General features: G+C 39.1%; 1 protein-coding gene across 4 annotated transcripts in view; it reads left to right on the top strand.

The window, feature by feature from the left end:
* Nucleotides 1–20,404, top strand: part of ZNF143 (zinc finger protein 143) — a gene marked incomplete at its 5' end in the record, with an annotated part of 42,309 nt that extends 21,905 nt beyond the window's left edge. For all 4 annotated transcript variants that reach the window (XM_081064760.1, XM_081064759.1, XM_081064758.1 and 1 more), the window contains 9 exons: nucleotides 137–256; nucleotides 1,687–1,762; nucleotides 2,489–2,614; nucleotides 4,845–5,024; nucleotides 8,829–9,056; nucleotides 11,476–11,624; nucleotides 14,099–14,260; nucleotides 18,403–18,549; nucleotides 19,412–20,404. In XM_081064760.1, coding sequence (XP_080920886.1) covers nucleotides 137–256; nucleotides 1,687–1,762; nucleotides 2,489–2,614; nucleotides 4,845–5,024; nucleotides 8,829–9,056; nucleotides 11,476–11,624; nucleotides 14,099–14,260; nucleotides 18,403–18,549; nucleotides 19,412–19,495 — 1,272 coding nt within the window. In that variant the 3' untranslated portion in view covers nucleotides 19,496–20,404. The remainder of the gene's footprint in view (nucleotides 1–136; nucleotides 257–1,686; nucleotides 1,763–2,488; nucleotides 2,615–4,844; nucleotides 5,025–8,828; nucleotides 9,057–11,475; nucleotides 11,625–14,098; nucleotides 14,261–18,402; nucleotides 18,550–19,411) is intronic.
* Nucleotides 20,405–21,423: the final 1,019 nt, after the last annotated feature.

Raw genomic sequence — 21,423 nt, 5'->3', positions numbered from 1 at the left:
CATGATAGAGTCTTCATAAAATGACCTGAGTCTGGAAACCTACATCACAATTTTTTCTTTTTTATTCTGAAAATAGTAATTTCTTCTATTTTATTTCTGTATAAATAATTTAAATCATACTTTTTGTTTCATCTAGATTGTCTTACAAGGACATGCAACAAGAGTAACTGCTAAATCTCAACAGAGTGGAGAGAAGGCATTTAGATGTGCATATGATGGATGTGGAAAATTATATACAACAGCTCATCATCTTAAGGTACACATAAAGAAATGCTGTATCTAGTTATGAGAGACCTAGGATATTAAACGCCAACATAATATATGTGTAGCATTCAAAGTAAGCATTCAAAGTAAGTTGTTTTCCCCCACTTACCAAGGTACAGACACACATTCACTATCATACAAAGACACACAAAAGCCTATGCAGATTTTAGAAACTGTCAAGTCTGAGGTCTTGGACTGTGTTTACTTCATCTCTGTCTCCCTATTGGCCAGCATACTACCTGGCACCTGGCACATGGTAGGGACTCTGTATATTTGAATATGTTTTTTTGTTTTGTTTTTTTAGTTTTTATTGGGGAATAGTGTATTTTTCCAAGACCCATCAGCTCCAAGTCAAGTCATTATTTTCAATCTAGTTGTGGAAGGTGCAGCTCACTGGCCCATGCAGGAATTGAACCTGCGACCTTGGTGTTATGAGTACGGCGCTTTAACCAACTGAGCCAACTGGCCACCCCAATTTTGAATACATTTTTGTCAAATGTGAAATGTATATAATTATATGAGCAGTGTGTATAACTCGTTAACAGTGATATGCTGAAATCTAGTAGAAGTTGGGATTGATTTGTTCTGTTTTCCAAATATATAGGCCAAGTACTTTCTTTGCAACTAAACACAACATATCATTCATAAAAATAATAGTAACAATCATTGAATAACTTGCAGTGGGTCAAGAAGTGTGCATTTGGCATATTTGGAGTAGCAGCCTGAGAGCTCATCTCTACTGCTTATCAGTGTGTAACCTTGACATGTTACCTGACTTTTTAGTACTTCATTGTCCTTATCTACAAAATTGGATGATAAAAAGTACCTCCCTCATAGAGTGGTTGCAAGAATTAAATAATACTATACATGTAAAGTACTGAAAACAATGGCCTGGCATGTGGTAGAAGTTCAGTAAATGTTGGCCATTGTCATGATCGTTGATTTGTCATATCAGCACTCTGCAGCAGATAGTGTCATGTCCCCACTTTACAAAGAGAATTTGGAGGCTTAGAGAAGGCAAGTGCCATGGCCACACCATGGGGAAGCTTTGCCTCAGAAGCTTTGCCTAGCTGCAGCCTCCCCATTCTTACCCTTACATTGTGTAGCCTCTCCCTACACTCGGCTCCTAGCTCTCACCATGTATATATATTCCATACAGACACCTTTGACCAGTCCAGAAGACCAAACCTCCAGTGTCCCTGTTCCTTATTTAAAATGAGTACTTCTTAACATGGAGCATTTTGGTTTATATTGAGAATTGTTGGGCTGTAGTTTTTGAGAAAAGTTATCTTTTGTTTCTCAAAAATAACATACAAACAAAATAATTCAGCAGTGAATAAAAAAATCCATAGGCCTGTGTTGACACCATCTCCCTGAGGAATGCCTGAAGGAAATAGAATCATGCCTATGTTTTAATGACAGGTCCATGAGAGGTCACACACAGGAGACCGGCCTTACCAGTGTGAGCATGCAGGCTGTGGGAAAGCATTTGCAACAGGTAAAGACGTGAATTTTCTTTGTTTTTTGGTTCCACTTTGGGGGCAAGTAGAGACAGGCCAGAGCCAGGAACTGGCCCCTTGGCTTTGTCTGAATTAGCAGATACACAGCGACCAGTTTTTCAGTCTCTCCCTTAACTACCTCTTGTCCTGCTTGCTCTATTATCTCTCTCTCTGTTCTCATTTTTCTCCTCAGGCTTGTTTTGTTTTGCCTACTATGTTCGGTGTTTCACTCCACACCCTGCTTTCTTTTAGCAGGAAAAATAAAAGCCAAGCGTTAAAAACGGAGACAGAATTGAACATTAGGACGGACCTTAGGGAACCTTAGGGAACCATAGGGAACTGGGGCTTAGTAGTGGGACGGGGCCTGCCCAGGGGGCGCATCGCATCCAGCAGGACGAGGACCAGATCTCCTGGCTTCCACCCTGTTCCTCATTCCATGTCTCCATCCACTTCAGGCTTTTGCATTATGAGTTGTGAACATCTAATAAGATTGGGGCACTTTATAAAAAGAAAAACACACGGCCTCTTCTAGACAGCGATGAAACTATTGGATTTTCAGCATGACAGTCCTGAGCTGTCATACTCTTGTACGTTTTTAATAGTTATTCTTTTGTTTGCCTAGTATTATATCCTTGGTGTTTACTGTATTTTTAAATAGCTTCATCTCAGTGGGGATGCTTAGAGGGGTCTTGTGTAATTAAATTTCTTTTATATTTTTCTTAAAGGTTATGGATTAAAAAGTCATTTCAGAACTCACACAGGAGAAAAGCCATATCGGTGTTCAGAAGATAATTGTACTAAATCTTTCAAAACTTCAGGAGATCTGCAGAAACATATCAGAACTCATACAGGTACCGGTGTGAACAAATATATCAAGTCCAGGAGTTCTTACCTGCAGGGAGGGGACTTGGAGAAGGCGTCTTTGAAAGAGTTTCAGAGAGTCATTGTCAAGGGCTTGTCCTGAACTCTTGAAATTCCATTTGCACATGTATGCTTCTTTCCAGAATGAGGGCCCATAACTTTGTTAGATTCTCAAAAGGGTCCATGTCCCAAGAAAGATTAACAATGGCTCTAGACCACCAGCCCTCTCAGTTTTCAGGAATTATCTAAGCAACAGGCTTATTTAAGGATTACACATCTATTTACTAGCCCAACTGAGACCAAAACCTAAGGTACCCAATTCCTTCTCAATGTAATATTGTTTCTGAGACATTAAGCTGCTGCTCTTAAGAAAGCATCTGAACCCCTAACAGCCCCACAGAAAGAAAGGCGTGTTGTTTCCTGTGATCATCTCCTCTCCTTTACATTTCCTTCTCTCCTTTTCCTAAAGGGTACTTGGAAACCTCCCTTCCTCCCCTCTCTTCTTAGTGCTTGATTATTTATGGAATTAGTGTTATAAAGGTAATTATTTGCTTTGGGTCAGAGCTTGAAGAATTTCAGAAACTTGATAAGAGATGCTGTTATAAGCTGTTGACTAAGAAATATAGTATAAGAGAAATTTGTTTGAGATTTTACAACAGATGTGTTAAATATAGTGTGATAAGTTTGTCCCCAAATAGTTACAAGCATTCTGAAATAGTTTAGCACATTTCCATGGAGGATTCTTCCAGTCATTAAACTTTTAGTTCAAATATGATCTGAAATTGGCTTTATTTTATAATGCTCAGGAGCAAAACTGTAGATCTCTGCTTCTATTTCATTCATGCACTTATTTTTATTCATTATATCAGAAGCAAGTGTTTCCAAACTCCTGCAAATTTTGTTTTGATTTGCTACATAATGTCAACTTTTTTTATAAAAGTTACATAAAATCATAATCTAGTTCTATTAATATTTGGTCAAAACCTCAAAATTGCGCTTTCTTTGATAGTACTCATCCAGCAAACCACGTATTTATGTGGTTTTTAAATCATGAGTATTTTCATTGGTATAATGTTGTATTGAGTAAGGGGCTTCAAGGGACTTCTGTCATAAACACAAGTGATTTCAGTGCAAAAACAAAGCAAGGTGTTACAGAGTCAGAGGAGTTGTGCATATATAGCACAATGAAAAGTGTTAAAATGCCTGGTATCATATCATAGCATGTCAGCTGGGAAAACATCAGAGGTCATCTAGAGCCTAAGAGGAGAAGGGATTTACCCCAGGTAAAACTCTTTGTTCTCCTTAGGTTAATGTATTGAACAAAACTCTCATTAAAGAAAGGATCAAGGATTCCTGTTCCTGTTCCTTTTTAAATGACTTCATACTTGAGAGCAGAAATCTTTGGGAATGGTTTCTACCAACAAGAAAATCCTAATTTCACTTGACCAAAAGAAAAATGTGTATAGATAAATACCTATATCTGTTTATCTACACATACACATTGAAAGAGAGAGAGAGAGAGAGAGAGAGAAATCTTTTTTTCTGTCCCAGAAATTGTTTGCTTAATTTGAGCTCCTTCAAGGAAAGGGCACATGGGAATCAAAAGCAAAGGCTGTTTTCTCCTTGACAGTTTAAAGGCCCTTTGGCTTCTGAAGTTGTTTAAAGCAAATATGAATGAAAGGAATATAATTGGCAGAGTAGACTTTTTTGTAAGAGTATGAGAATAGTAATATACTCAACCAGTAATTTTATTATGTATATTATATGCTAGACACTTGATTTTTAAAAGACCAAAAATCATTTTTCTTCAAAGTTTTATGGAATAATAAAGTGGGAGATAAACTTTTAGGGAATTCTAGAGTTCTAACTTAACCTAGGGTTGTTCTAACTTAATCCTGTTCCTCACTCTATTTTTCTTTTGTATTTCTTTATATTTCTTTAGTTGCTTTGCTTAGCCTATTTTTTAATATGTCCATCTGTTTGATTCCATCTTGAAGAGTCATGTAATCATTGATGAGTTTTGAATACTATTCAGGTTTTCCTATGTAAATTTAAGTTTGGAGTAGACTATTACAGGAAAATAAAACAAAACTGAAAGGGAAGCCCAAACACAAGAAAGCTAGAGCCTTGAGCATGATCCTAAGCAGAAGTGAAAGATAAGACATTTTAATTCTGTATGTATTTTTGCACCATTTAATTTATTCCCTTTTATGTTTTCAGGAGAAAGGCCCTTTAAATGTCCCATTGAAGGCTGTGGTCGGTCTTTTACAACATCAAATATCAGAAAAGTGCATATTAGGACACACACAGGAGAAAGACCTTATTACTGCACAGAACCAGGATGTGGGAGGGCGTTTGCCAGTGCAACCAATTATAAAAACCATGTGAGGATACATACAGGTAACAAACAGTCTCTGATTTCTTGATCTTTTAACTTTCAAGGCTTTGTTTAACTCCTGCTTCTTTCATAAACCGTTTCCAAGTAATCTCTTCCCTCCTTCCTACCACTTGGCATGGTGGAGAGAGATTAAGCAACTTAAAAAAAAAACTTCACCTTAGCTTTTGTACATTCATTTATTTAGCAAATAATTGTTGAGCATCTGCTGCGTTTTGCCCTGTCAGGCATCAGAGATACAGAGACAGATCAGACATTGTCCAGGGCAGGTGAGGTGGGAAGAGATCGTAGACATAATTGCTGCAGAGTACAGAGTGTCTTCCATGTGCATGAACAAGACACTGTGGAAGAAGAGAGGGGAGCAGCCATTTTTGTGGGAGAAGCATTCAGGGAAGGTTTTACAGGGGAATTTGACTTTTAGAGTGAGTCCTAAAGTTTGCTGGGTAGAGGGAAGGTATTCCTGGCAGGGGAAATGCCATGGGTGAAAGCACAAAGGTACAAGAAAGCATGACTTATTTGGAGACCTGGGTGGCTCCTTATGACTAGAGGCCCAGCACTTGGAGAAGCATAGTACAAAGTGAGGTCGGGGGTGGGAGGCGGGGGCCTTGTGTGTTTGCTGAAATGGTAAGAACGTTTTCTTTTTTTTTTTCCTAACATTTATTTAAGTGTGTTTTTCCAGGACCTATCAGCTCCAAGTCTAGTAGTTTCAATCTAGTTGTGGAGGGCGCAGCTCACAGTGGCCCATGTGGGGATCCAACTGGCAACCTTGTTATTAAGAGCACCAAGATCTAAGGAACTGAGCCATCCGGCCACCCCCAGGGGCATTTCTTAAAGTGGGTTTTGTGGTGCTTGTGGGACAGAGTGGGAGGAGTGGTCTGCGGATAGATTCTTTTTTTTTAACAGCTTTATTGAGATATAATTCACATAGTATACAATTCACCCATTTAAAGTATATGAGTCAGTGTTTTCTAGTATATTCACGGGTTGTACAACCATTACCACAATCTGATTCTAAAGCACTTTCTCATCCCACCTAAAAGAAACTCCATACTTAATTAGTAGTCTTCTGCTGCCCCGACCCCGCAAGCACCTTCCCCAAATTCTGTGTGCAAAGATTCTAACGTAATTTTACTGGGGTGAGGCGCAGGTACTGGTATATATTAAAAACTCACCAGGTCTTTTATATGTATACATGATTGAGAATCATTGAAGTAGAGAGATCCAGTAGGTAGTTATAAATGTTGGTCTGACTCGAGATAGTTCTGGGATGGAAGAAAGGATTGGCTAGTGATCATCAAGTGTGTAAAACAGTAAATGCCCACATTATGCTGTCAGTGGAGTGTAAAGATTAATGTGGTCCGCAAGGTTGATCAGATGACCCAGTTGAGCCTTTGCCCCTGGCCCATAGGGAGCTGAAAAGCACAATGTAAACCCATTTAATGTCTTGACTATGATTTGGTGCCACCTAGTGGCGGTTTTTGCTCCAGCCTGAATATGAATAGGGCTAATTTCCCAAGTTGGAATTGCCCATTTCCTTGCCTGGCTTTGCCTTCACTGCGCCTTCCCCACAACTATTCTCCAAGATAAAAACTTTAACCTGCCCTGTTTTTTGAATGGGACTGGGCAGAGGATGGAGGCAAGCTCCAATTACTTTATGTCCAAGACTTATATTACAGATTACATTACTATGAAATTTTACTATTTGTGAGTGGTTTACCCAAGGAAGGTGTAAAATGAGAATAAAGTAGGACATGCACATGTTTACACACATGCATATGCACATTTTAGAAATAATATGAGTTTACACCAATACTTCCAATGCATTTTATCCAACAGAGCTCTTTCTTTTTCTTCCCCATTCCATATTTGTATGTCCCTTTGTCTATAGCAAGAGTTTTGGCTTCCAACAGCATTGACACATTTACTTATTTGCTTCATATTTTTTTATGTCTCAAATAGTTTCAGAATCGCTTTGCCCATACCACTACTAAAAAGAATTGAAGATTTGTTTGCTGTTCCCCCCAACCCCACAACCTAGTCCAAGACTGAGCATGTTAGTCAGATACTGTATGTATGAGTTACTTTAATTAGTTTATTCTTTCTCCCCAACCCCAACTCTTTAAGTGTGGTTAAAAGTATTCATTTAGGGCCGGCCTGGTGGCTCAGGCGGTTAGAGCTCCATGCTCCTAATTCCGAGGGCTGCCAGTTCGATTCCCACATGGACCAGTTGGCTCTCAACCACAAGGTTGCCATTTCAACTCCTCGAGTCCTGCAAGGGATGGTGGGCTGTGCCCCCTGCAACTAGCAACTGCTGCAGGACCTGGAGCTGAGCTGTGCCCTCCACAACTAGGACTGAAAGGTCAACAACTTGAAGCTGAACGGCACGTGCCCCTCCACAACTAGGATTGAAAGGACAACAACTTGACTTGGAAAGAAGTACTGGAAGTACACACTGTTCCCCAATAAAGTCCTGTTCCCCTTCCCCAATAAAAAATCTTAAAAAAACAACAATAAAAAAAACAAACTATATAGCCACACTTTAAAAAAAAAAAAAAAAGTATTCATTTAAACCACAATTAGGTTAATTTTTTCTAATTTTCTTTGTTTTAGATACCCACCACCACCATGTGTTAATACTGTCTAGATATTTTATGTTATTAAGTAATTATTGTTAATTTTGTGGGTTTTTTTAAAGGCTCCATCTTTCAGATATACAGTCTGAAATATTTATAGATGCAATGGAATGCCTATCTGGAGCTGTTTCAGAATAATCCAGGGTAGAAAGAAGGGGCGGGGAATGTATAGTTAATAAATGAAATAATATTGGTCATGAATTGCTAGTTAGAACTGGGTGATTGGTACATGGGGGTTTTTACACTGTTTCTCTATACTTTTGTGTTGTTTGAAATTTCTATAATAAAAAGTTTTGGGGTGGCCAGATAGCTCAGTTGGTTAGAGCATAAGCTCTTAACAACAAGGTTGGTGGTTCAATTCCCGCATGGTATTGTGGGCTGTGGCCCCTGCAACTGAATTGAAAATGGTAATTGGACTTGGAGCTGAGCGGCGCCCTCCACAACTAGATTGAAGGACAACGACTTAACTTGGAGCTGATGGGTCCTGGAAAAACACACTGTTCCCTAATATTCCCCAATAAAACTTAAAAAAGAAGTTCTAAAAATGGTTGTATTGTACATTGTTCTCAAATTGTTTCATGGAAAAAGATTTACAGTTTGTTCTTCCCTTTGTATTGCCTAGTTTTTAGTGAACATTCAGTAGCTTTTGAATGGATGTAAGAAGTCAGGTGAAATTAGTATGAAACATGTATGTCCTTTTAGATTTACTGAGATGTCCAAACTATATAGGCTTTTTAGAAAATCCTATTTTATTATCCTTATCTTTAGGATAAACTGCATTAGTTGTAATTGCATTTATTGTCATTATTAGTGTAATATCATAAATCATATCTAGATTATCTAGTAAAAGGTAACAATAAATCATCAAAGCTTAGAGTTAAACTGGGCAACATCTCCATCCTCAATTTTCTCATCCCTTGAAATTAAGGGAAAAGTGGTATTCAGACACAGGACAACACTCAGGATGCAGACTACCTTTTTAGCCAAGTCAGAATCATTGTTAGGGAGTTTTTTCTTGTGTGCTGCCCTATGGGGATAGAAAGGAATTTGGCAACTACTTATTTTTGCCATTGTAAGCTTTTTCTTTTTTTTTTTTCCTTTCCGGGGAGGTATGGAATGCTTATGTCTTCATATGTAAAAGTTGACTTTTTTTTTTTGGTGCTGTTGTTTACTTAGGGGAAAAGCCATATGTTTGTACAGTCCCTGGGTGTGATAAAAGGTTTACAGAATATTCCAGTTTGTACAAACATCATGTTGTTCACACTCACTCCAAACCATACAACTGTAACCACTGTGGGAAGACGTACAAGCAGATCTCCACGCTGGCCATGCACAAACGGACGGCCCACAATGACACTGAGCCCATCGAGGAGGAGCAGGAAGCCTTCTTTGAGCCTCCCCCAGGTGAGGGTTTTGTCTAGTACATCTGTCTCTGTGTCTGAGAATCCACAGTAATGAACATCATTTATGATCAGTATTTTCTCAAATCATAAAGTTTCATTCAATATGTGATTATTCAATTATTTCATTCAATTGTGTGATTATTCATTCAATAATCACACGAACGTATAATTTATAACTGTGATACGTGCTATCAAAGAAAAGTACTTGTTGCTCTGGGTTGTATAAGGAAACTTAGTCTAGTCTAGACTGTCAGAGAAAACTTCCCGGAGAAAGTGAGTTTTGGAGAGATCTAGAAGGCGAATAGGGGTTAACTAAGTGGAGAGGAGGCAGGGGTTAGGGTGAGCGGAAATAGGGAAAAAAGGCAAGAGAACAATCCAAACAGAAGGAATGCACATGCAAAAAGCCCTGAGGTTGGCAAGAGCAAAATGAATTGGGGAGTCTGAAAGCAGCCTGGCCAGTGTGGCACTTCTCCCTGAGAAGGTGGTGTGAAATGAGGCCGGAGTGAAGCAGGGCGGCTAGACGATTGGGTGTGTTGAGGATGTTGGTCTGAATCATCAGTATGCAGCACTCCCAAAGAACTCTTGGTTCATTCACTCATTGGTGCTATTAGGTAGTATTGTACAAAAGAACAAATCATAGGTTGCCTTCCTGTTTCGTTGAGTACCTCCTAAATGAAGTAAATTTGAAAATTAAAAATAAAATTTTTTCCCCATTCTTAACAACTGATACTGATGCATTGAAAACATTTAGGTGAAAAAAGTTGGTTGAAGAATAAGGGAAAACAGATCACTCATTACCTGCTCAGGTGATTCTCTATAGTTCTAATTTGTCTTTTCATATCTCTATCATGTGATAGTAAGAAAAGAACAAATCCTTCACTCTTGAATGCTGTATTATTTTTTAGACAAAGCACGGTGTAAGTGTGCATGGTTACATACTACAACAACTGCAGAATCCTGGCAGTTGGAAAGCAGGCTTTGACGATGTCAAACTTAGATTTTAAGACTCTTCCCTTTTTTAAGCTTCCTCAGTCTTTTTCTTAAATGTTGATATTTCAGATCATCAGAATTTCTTGTATTCACGAAAATAGTCTATAATATAATATAATATACATTCTATTAATTAAACAAGATTGTTTTTCCAAGAATAGGGATGGATTTGTTTTCCTTTTCTCACATATGATCCCCTAAGTTTTGTAACCTATTAGAATAATGGTATATAAATAGCTGTGGGATAGGACCGAAAAAATGAAGTAATGAGTACACCAGAATGACTATAGCCATATGAGTACGTTCATCAGCCACTAACTTCGGGAAGTACTCTTTTAAATTAGCATATTAAGTCCTTCTTTTTTTCTTTTTCCCCCCTTTTATCCCCACCCCTTCAAGCCGTTGTTTCTCAGTCTAGTTGTGTGGGACACAGCTCCCTGGCCCATGCTGGTATTGAGTTGCCACCCCCAGCTGAGGCAGTCGGGTCACCAGTCGTAGGTCAGCGGCTCACAGCAGCACTCAGCAGCCCACAGCAGCTCACCTCAACCTCCAGCTTGCTCATGGCAGCCCAGCTTCAGGGAGAGCCGTTGTTCACAATCTTAGCTGTAGAGGGCGCAGCCCATTGGCCCATGTGGTCCTCAAACCAGTGTCCTGGATGATGTTAGGAGCAAGGGGCTCCAACCACCTGAGCCACCAGGCCGGCCCTAAGTCCTTCTTTGAAGGAAAAAAGTACATTATGTACCTTCTTTCTGCCTTCATGGGAGGTGACACATGACGGAAGAAGAGAAGGATCAGTAATCTTCCTGGTTGCCAAATATAGTAGTAACGGACTGTTGAAAATGCTATTTCCTTGCTGGTTCTTTATGAAATACGTGCACGGTGGTTCCTGTTCTGTCACTTATTAAATGATGAACCTTACCTCAGATAACATGCCACTGCGTTGTCTTTACACAGTGATGTCATGTACTGATGACTTGCAGTCACTTGTGTTAAGGAGTAAGTAACTTATTACACCTGAAACTGAGAAAGAGGTAAGGAGCTTATATTAGTAGATTGTGTTTACACAGTGTTCCGGATTTGAGGTTAATGCTTATGAAGATTGTCTTATCATTTTTAACAGCTTCTTAAGTGACTGCAAGAACTTAGTGCATTGCGTACTTGCCATATTGGAAGGGTTATTGGGCTGTTAGTTTTCAAAATTACAACACTTTGATGTGGAAAGGTTTGGTCTGGTCAGCTTTGATTTGGTTTGGCTTTGCAAAATGGAGGTGGAAGAATTAGAAAGAGGTGCTAGAAGCCATTTCATTATTTAGAATATAATACATATACACTTTAATTTGTATACACTTCTCTATGATATTTAAAATATCCTCTGCTTTCTACACATCTTGGTTGGTCGGTCAAATAAATAATTCATTTGTTTTCAACAGGTCAAAATGAAGATGTTCTTAAAGGGTCCCAGATCACGTATGTTACAGGTGTAGAAGGGGACGATGTTGTGTCTACACAAGTGGCCACAGTAACCCAATCTGGGTTGAGTCAACAAGTTACACTCATATCCCAGGACGGGACTCAGCATGTAAGTATCCACCAGAAGCCAAACAAGTTAAATAATATTTCTCTGAACCTAGGCTTGAAAGTCAGGTTGGGTCCCAATTGAAGAAATCCTCGAATATCAGGGCATAAGTGTGGACTTCAGCTTGTAGGCTGTGCTAGCTTTCCTGAAGGTTTTTCAGTAGCCTGCTGAAAGAGCCCACATGCGAGGAGATTGGTAGAGAGGGAAGATGTGTGACTGTAGGTCTCTGAGGTGTTACTGGTATAGTTCAAAGGCGAGATGATAAAGGTCAGAACCACAGTGAAACTGAGGGCTTGAAAAATAGCAGATCCATGTGAAGCACAATTCAGGGAAGGGACAGGATTTGGTGGCTGATTAGATCCAGGAGGTGGGATTGGGAAATCAGCAGAGCCTTAGCTGAGTGATGATGGCGGCAACATTCAAAGATCCTGGGGAGTCAGTGATGGCCAAACCTGTAAAATAGTGTGGCTTGCTCCATATCTGGAATGATGGGAGTTTACTCAACTAGTTTCACAGAATTAATATAACAGGTATCTTGATTTCTCCAGGAAAGGCAATGTAATGGTTGTTCTCCAATAGGCAAACTTGTTATTGTTTTCTACATGCCACTGTTTTCTAGAGTCTAAAATAATTCAGACTCAATATCATTTTTAAGCTCTAGCTAAGGTTGTCTTAGTGCCTGGTGGAAATAGGCATATATGGTTCTTTACCCTTCTATATCTGCCTTTTCCATGGAGAACTCTTGGCCTACCCATCTCTCTCAGAGCTTTACCTCCCATGATTAATCTGCCATTTGTGTTAGTGACTGTGAAGATGTCAGTGTTAGGTAGGACACAGAACATACTGAGGATTGGAAAATAAAAAGGTTTGTACTGTCCCGCCAGCTCCCTCCCCCTCACTTTTTCCGCACTGTCCTCTTTGCCCACTGAGTGGCATGCAAGATTAAACATAGTTACTAACCAGTTTTAATTTAGCTTCAACCCAAAGACTTTTTCTTGAATTACATCACCACAGAGGCCCTCTGTAGGTCATTTGATCTAACCACACTCCTTATACAGGAGAAATTCCCTCTAAAGCAGACCCAAACAGGTGAGGCACTTTCTCTCTTAAGAGGCAGCCTGTTCCATTCTTGGGTGATTCTGGTGTTTATCACACTGGAACCTATTGCTGTGTCATCCACTCATGGCTCCTCTCTCACCATCGAGAATGAGTCCAATCCCTCTTCATGTGTTCCAAAACAGATGTTTTCCCCATCCCAGTGTTATATTTTCTCTGGACGTAGCCTTCCTGTTTCTTTCTGTCATTAGGTTTTTGTTCATTCCTTTAGTCAATTAAATAATCAACATTTACTCAACATCTACCCAATGCTAGAGATTTTGGTAGATATAGTGTGGGGAGTATAGGAAAGGGGTATCATAATCTAATAAGAAAGACATTCTTGGGGTGGCCACATGGCTCCGTTGGTTGGAGTTCGGGCTCTGAATGGCGGGGTTGCTGGTTCAATTCCCACATGGGCCAGAGAGCTGCGCCCTGCACAACTGGACAGAGGGACGACAACTTGGAGCTGATGGGCCCTAGAGAAACACACTGTTCCCCAATATTCCCCAATAAAACTTAAAAAAAAAAAAAAGGAAGAGACATTCCTAAAATGAACAATAATGTCTTATAATAGTGAGTATATAATTCAGGAATATGTAAGTTCTGTGGGAGTGTGGAGAAAGGAGTAAATGATTCTTCCTGAAGGAATCTTGGAGGCCCTTACAGAGAATGGCCATTCAGTTGGATCTTGAAAAGTTTTCATAAGCTCACCAGGCAAAGAGTGAAGGGAAGGGCAAAGTCATGAAGATAAAACAGAATATAACACTCTCTGGAACTGGAGATGGTTGGTTGTGCTGGAGTGCCAGATGCTGGTCTGAAAGTAGTGAAAGATGAGTCTGGGGAAGCTGTGAAAGGTTATGTATGCCACGTAAGAAGTCTGAACTGTAGTGACGGGGAGCCTCTGGGGATTTAAGCAGGCAGCGTAATGAAATTTGTTTGTTTTTTTAGAAAGGTGTCAAGGTAGAGGATGGTTAGGGAAGAGTTAGGCTGGAAAGAAGTTGTATTATTGCAGAAAGACAGATGAGAGAAAAGTAAGGGTCCTAATTGGCAAGAGAGATGGAGAGGAGGAAATGCATTTAAGAAATACTCAGTTTGGGGCCAGCCTGGTGGCTCAGGGGGTTAGAGCTCCATGCTCCTAACTCCGAAGGCTGCCGGTTCGATTCCCACATGGGCCAGTGGGCTCTTAACAACAACAACAATAACAAAAAAAAGAAATACTCAGTTTTTCTGATGACCTCTTTCTAAAAGTTTATTCCATTGTAAAATGCTTTTTTGTTCCCATAGAGTGGATTTATATAGGGATTACACCTAGTCCTTAATAAAAAATGGCAAATGTAATAAAAAACGTTAACTGATTTGTAAAATGCATTATATTTCAGGTCAACATATCTCAAGCTGACATGCAAGCCATTGGCAATACCATCACAATGGTGACTCAGGACGGCACGCCCATCACAGTCCCTGCTCATGATGCGGTCATCTCCTCAGCAGGAGCACACTCTGTTGCTATGGTAACTGCTGAGGGTACAGAAGGGCAGCAGGTAAATGCTTTTTTTTTTATGTCAATCAAAACATATCAGCATCAACGCTGTTACTAGATGGTACAGAGTGATATAGCAGTTGAACACACAAATTTCATACTCAATCCTACTGTGTTTCCCCCAAAATAAGACTTAGCCGGACAATCAGCTCTAATGTGTCTTTTGGAGCAAACATTAATATAAGACCAGTCTTATTTTACTATAATGTAAGACCGGGTCTTATATAATATATGTATTATGTTATATAACATAATATAAGACCCGGTCTTACATTAAGTTTTGCTCCAAAAGATGCATTCGAGCTGATTGTCCAGCTAGGTCTTATTTTCGGAGAAACAGGATAGTTTTACAACTTCTTAGCTATATAACCCTCTGAGTCTCAGGTTTTCATCATCTGTAAAATAGGAGTGCTTGTTGCATCTGTTGACATAAAGATCGAATGAGATAATGCACAGAAACTGCTCAGCCCAGGTACATATTAAGTGTTCATTAATGATAGCTCTTCTTGTCATCATCATCATCAGATACTTAAGGGAAAATTCATTTGCAAAATTTACTTTAATTTTTTGAATATGTAATATAGTTCACATAGTTCAAAAAAGTAGATACAGGTATGCATTGAAAAATCTTTCTTCCCCCGCCGCCTCCATCAACCTAGTTCACCCACTTCTATTAATTTCTTACATATTCTTCCAACAATTCGTTAAGCATGTACAAACAAATACAAATAAATAGTCATCTACACCCCCCTTTTTTCCAATGGTAGTAAACTATACTGTTCTTCACCTTGGTGTTGTTTTTTTTTAACAATATATCTAGAAAAATCTTCCTATTCCATTATATAGAGAGCTTCCTTGTTCTTTTTTTAAGCTGTATCATATTCCTGTATGGACATGAAATAATTTCTTTATTATTTAGCTATTTCAGACAACACATAATCTTGTGCACATGTGATTTTGTATGTGCGTGAGTATATCTGCTAGGTAAATCCCTAGAGCAGAATTGCTGGGTGAAATGATACATACATGTGACAAGTGTTGCCCCACTTCCCTTCGAGGGAATGCCAATCTACATTCCCACCTGCAATTGAGAATGCCTCTTGCTTTCTGCATAGTCAACGTAGTGTATCAGACTTGGATTTTTGCCAATCTGATGTATCTCTTTATAGTTGTAATTTTTCATTTCCCTTAAAATAAATGATATTAATACATTTAAAAACTTCTTGTACAATACTGTAGGCAGTGTTAAGTTTCACTGCAGCTCTCTTACCCTGTTCAGTGAAAGAGTCTGTCAAAATTAGTAGCTCTCATTCTTCCTAAATTAATTTATAGATTCAAGACCATTACAATCAAAACTCCAGCAGGCGTTTTTGATGATATAGATAATATGATTCTAAAATTTACATGAAAATGAAAAGGACCTATAATAGCCAAAACAACTGTGAAAAAAAGAATAAAGTTGAAGGTCTTCTATACCTTGAAATACAAAACTCAGAATCATAAAGTTTCTTAAAAGAAAAGTGAACCTTTTGCAACCTTAGGGTAGAGATTTCTTAGAGAGGATACAAAATGCACTAACAAAAGAGAAAAACTGATAAATTGGACTTCATCAAAATTAATTCTGCTCACCAAAAGACACCAGTAAGAAAAAGATTAGATAAGCCCCAGTGTGAGAAAAAGATATTCACAGTATATATGACAGCAAACTTGTATTGAGAATATATAACAGACATCTGTAAATCAACAATAAAAAGATGGAGAGCCCATCAGAAATGAACAAAATAATTTTTTTTAATGAGCAAATCATTTGAATGCTCATTTGAACAGACCTCTTACAAAAGAAGTTACATGAATGGCAATAGCACAAAAAAGTATTTAATATCTTTAGTCATAAAAGAAATGCAAAGTAAAATTACTGTGAGATACCATTTCAGACACAGGAAAATGACTAAAACAAGAAAGAGTAACAAAACCAAATATTGGCGAAGATGTGAAGCAACTAGAACATTCATACACTCTAGTAAGAGTGTAAAATGATACAACGACTTTGGAGGACTGGTTAGCAGTTTCTTAAAAAGTTGAACATACCTCTATCCTATGACACAAAATCCTCTAGAATACATACTGTATGATTCCACTTATATGAAATCCAAGAACAGACAAAACGAATACATGTGATCAAAATCAGAAAGGGCTGCTTGGCTGGGGGATGGAAATTGATGGCATGGAATATGAAGGAACTGTACTGTACCTTGTTTTAGGTGACAGTGTCACAGATGTACCTAACTGTCAAAACTCAACACCTAAGATGTGGGCGTGTTTGTTGTTTGCCTTATGCCAAAACAAAAAGCCCAAGCACGAGCTTTCAGGCCACCTTATGGAATGGTCCCACCTAATCATTTTGCAGCCATTTCCAATGCTCTAGGATTCCTGGATGGGATTATAGTCCAACTTGGGTCAATACACTTTGTACTAGTCACAGTTCTAGGTCTGGGAAGATAGTGACCCGAAAGCAAACACTCTTCTGTAGCTTATTTGTAGCCTGTGGGTTGGGAAAATTCTCAGGAGAGAAGGCTTTGAGGACTGGAAGGAAATCAGGCAGCTTCCAGTAATGGGGATATCACAGCAGAGGTGGGGTTTCACTTGAGAAACACTGCTGCCACTCCTCCTTCTGCTGCAACTGTAGGCCATAGGGCAGATGCGGGCCATCCGCACGGGCTGTTATGAGTTAACTCAGACGCCACCTATGAGTTATCTGGAGCATCTGCTTTAGCATTATTTGTAGTACAGCACCCCCGAACTTGGTGGGATTGAAACACTGAATTCTGTCTCTCCTGTGGTGAGTACTACTAAACTCTCTTTGCAGCGTTTTCAGCCTTCCAGCTGCTGCTTTTTACCAGATTTATTGGAACCTCCCACACATTTGCAGTTCTGGGATCTTAAGGAATTGAGTATTTATACACAGATTTGGGGATCCCCCCTTTAGTTTTCTCCTTTCTAAGATATTTCTCCCAATGCGTAGCCATTTTAGCACCCCTAGACTCCATTATTGGATACCTTCAGTTGCCCTGTGCTGCTCAGACTGGGGAGTGCCCTCACTAGAAAAGCTATGTAAAAACTGATGGGACCCAGTGTGGTTCCCTTCCTTTGAAATCCCCTCCAGTTTCTGCCTGCTTTTCCTCATTCGCTAATCCCTTCGAATAACTTCTTTTTCATATTTTTGTCCACAATTTATGATTGTTATCTGCAAGAGGGGTTAGTCTAGTATAAGTTATTTTGCTCTTGCTGAGCTGAAATCTGTTAGAAGATTACGGAACATTGCTGGAATTGATCCAAGATGGATATCTATTAGCTTTAAAAAATGTAGCATTCTTAATGGATTAATGGCCAAGTAAAATAGAAATTTTAGTTTTTAACCTGTTCTTCCTCTGAGTTTGACTGAATGAAATTTTAAAACATCCTATATCAGAAGTAGTTGATACCATTTTCTGTGTTAGCTACATAGAAAAAGCTACATTTGTGATTTGAGAGGCCACAAAAGCACTTTTAACCACTCTAGCTGGATGCTTCAGGAACAGTATTGAAAGATTCCATGGAATCTAAAACAGGAAATGAGTATAACAAGATATGTTGCTATTTGTCAGTAATGCTAATGGTCCTTTCCTAGTTAAATGGAAATCTAATTTTAAATGCAACAGATAAACAGGAGAAAATAGTATGTTATGTAGATAACATACCATTGCTCCAAACGAGAATAAATACACATTTGAGATGTGAATTAGTCCATATGTGTAACTCCCCAAGCAGCCACTTAGGGCTAATGCAACCTAGGTTACATTAGTAACATTTCCCCTGGTCAGTGGAGCCTGGTATAGAGGGTCCACTGCTCCAGAGTCCTCTGCTTTGTTTTGCCATTGGCTCCTTCATAACCTTAGATAAATCCTTTCTTTCTGAGCGTCAACTTCTTCAAATGAAAAGGAGGAGTCCAGAGTAGACAACACGTAAGGCCCATTACAGCTTTAGGCTTCTACAAGTCTATGGTCAGAAGGGAGTTTTTCCTTTTGAATTTGAAGACGATCCTTCTCATTAATGGATTTTAATCTATTTAAATTGTAGTTTTAATTCTTCTGTGTATTTTTTAAGGTTGCAATTGTGGCTCAGGACTTGGCAGCATTCCACACTGCATCATCAGAAATGGGGCACCAACAGCACAGCCATCACTTAGTAACCACGGAAACCAGACCTCTGACCTTAGTGGCAACATCTAATGGCACCCAGATTGCAGTTCAGGTGAGTACAGTGGCAGCTGTCCTCTGTCAACAGCAGCGCTTCTCTCATCTTTGTATACTGTGCTTTATGAATAACCTTTACAAGAGGCAGGGCACAGAACAATCTGTGTCACTTAGCCACTTGAGGGAAATTGCTGTGTCTGAGGGGGGTTCAAAGAGACCAACGCTTTGTTCTCTACTACCTTTGCATATTCTAGGGGAATTTCGAGCAAGAAAAATAAAGCCTGTGGTATATATCGCTGTGTGCACCCAGCCAGCTATCTTAACTCTCAAAATAAAAGCCTAATTAGGTAGGATTCTACACAGTACTTAGGAGCTGCTCCATGGAAATGAACCTAGTGTAAACATAGACCATAAATCTGAGAATCACTGCACAGCCCTGCATAATTACAAACTAAATTATGTTTTACACTGGAATGTCAGAAGACTAAGAAGAAAACCATTCTCTGGGAAGTCACTGGATTTAAGCAGAGAATCTAGAATGCTGGGTGCAAATTATCTTTCCTTGGGGGGAATTGTTTGTGTATTTACTTGGAAAAGGGTTAGAACATACTCGGGGAAATGACAGCTGTTGGTTTTAGTTTAGTTTATGGGCATAGAAGCTAAATGCTCAGGAAGCTCTCTACATATCTCCATTGGAAAACATGAGCATCTTTTGTCTCTTGAGTATGTGAATTATCAAAATCCTAAATAAAGAAACTGCATTATTCTGCAGGAATTGGTTTTTGTGTTCTTACTGATTGAATCAGCGGTGATACCTTAACAAGCCCATGTGTCAGAATCATAGAGAGAAATTCCACTTCCTGCATATACTGTTCTTTGCCATTCTCTTGACTGTGGGTTTGTGTATGTTCCTATTTCAGCTTGGAGAACAGCCATCTCTGGAAGAAGCCATCAGAATAGCATCCAGGATCCAACAAGGAGAAACGCCAGGGTTGGATGACTAATCCTGAGAACAATGGAGCAATAAAGCAAGAGGAGCCGTTCATCTTCAGGCAGCAGAGATCCATGAAGCCCGGGCCCAGGGAAATGAGAAATTTTCCATTCCTGAAACACTGTACACATTTTTATGCAAGAGTGGAGAACGTTTTATTCTTGACACTTTTGTGTATATAACTCTTGGAATAGGTTCCCAAACTGATTCGTTGTGTACGAGGAAGTATGAAATTAGGGCAATACAGTACATTTTCATGTTACTCTTTTATCAGATCACAAACTCCCAGAGTCTTCATGCAAAACCAGTGAAGTCTTACGGAGCCTTTTGATGGATTTTTACCTTACTGTGAAAAAAATAAAATAAAGGCTATATCTAAAACATTAAAGGTTCTATATGTCAAACAATCATAATTCCAAAAGCCATCATGGATAATAAAGGATGTAAAGCCTTCAAATATTTCCCCCAGTTTAGTACAGTGTCTGCAGTTTTTGTTCTACTGTGTACTTGTTCATTTTTATTTGTATCTCACTGTCTGAAGACTATCCATTATAGTTTTCTATCCCTGTTAAATACCAACTCTTTAAGCTGAAATGCTAATTATATTAGCACTACATTGGATTATGTATAAAATTACAAAGTTACTTAAAATTAAAAAGTTCAATCCAGTGCTTTGGTTTTGTTAAAGACTTTATTTAGTGTTCAGGTTTTTGTTACTATTTTTTTAAAATAATGAACTATCAAAGTTCGACCACAGGCCAGAGCCCAGATAACAGTGCTGTAATTGGAAATGGCTTTACTCTGAAAATTAGGTTAGTGGGTTGGTGTAAATTATTTATTTTTGCTTATGTACTTTTGTGTTAAAGCTTATTTACCCTACAGTTTGTTATTAATTTTGAATACAGCAATTTTTAAAATGTTACGGTTATATTTGTTTTATTAAATTGGTATGGGGTGGGGGGAAGTGTTGCAGAGAATACCACAAAGATAATAAATTATAACCCAACCTATATATATTGAGAGTATATTGTGTATCAAGCACAGAATAAGTACTTTTCTATACATTTTTATGTATCATAACAATTTTTGTGAGATACGTGGAATTTACAATCCCTGTATTTGTACAGGAGGAAAGTGAGTGTCCAGAGAGGTTAAGTGCCTTACCTGGGCCATACAGCTGTGAAAAAGCGGGGAAATACTTGAGAACCCAGACTTTCTGACTCTCAAGTCCAGTGCTTTTTTCACCATGGCACAACTGCCTTCTCCGATGATAATTTGTTGGAGAGATTATGAAGATGAGCTTTGGTTTCTGATTGCCTAATAACGTGAGCACTTGAAAAACCATCTCTAATGTCAGAAATTCAGCGTAGAGTCCACCAAGATCCAAAAGAAGGGGGGTCGTAAAGGGTTTTCCTGTAACAATCAGTCCCTCACTGTCGTTCACCATACTTTGTTTACCAGGGAACTGAAATGGGGCTGTTTTTCATTTCCAGCTGGAGGCCTCCCTTGGGGAAGGGAGCTTCATTTCCAGCTTCATAGTAAAAAGGAAACACAGGTTGTGTTGTTTAATATAAATGTTATCTTTGATCAGGTTCTTAGAAGTCTTACTAAAAAGGGTCATGACTTAGTCATTTGAAATGGGAAACCTTTCCGGGTTGGGCAGGGGATTGGTCACTTGCCCTTCAAAGCTCTTAACAGACATAAAACATTAGAAAAGGTCTTAGTCACCCACAGATCCAGTCTTCATTCTTGACAGGGACATTGAAACCCCCAGAACTCCCAGCTGAGGTTCAGAAAGGGGCTGGCATGGGGGGACAAGAACAGAATCTGGGAAGTCACAGGGCAGTGCTCCTGCCTCCCGGCCACTGTCCTGGCTGCTGACAGGGAGTTCCTCTCCTGGGTCCAGCCAGGCCTGCTGTGCTTCCCAGGACCCAAACCCAA

This window comes from Rhinolophus hipposideros, assembly GCF_964194185.1.
Source record: "Rhinolophus hipposideros genome assembly, chromosome: 10".
Classification (NCBI taxonomy): Eukaryota; Metazoa; Chordata; class Mammalia; order Chiroptera; family Rhinolophidae; genus Rhinolophus; species Rhinolophus hipposideros.
The sequence above is the reverse complement of the archived record's forward strand: the minus strand, read 5'-3'. Positions and strand labels throughout refer to the sequence as shown.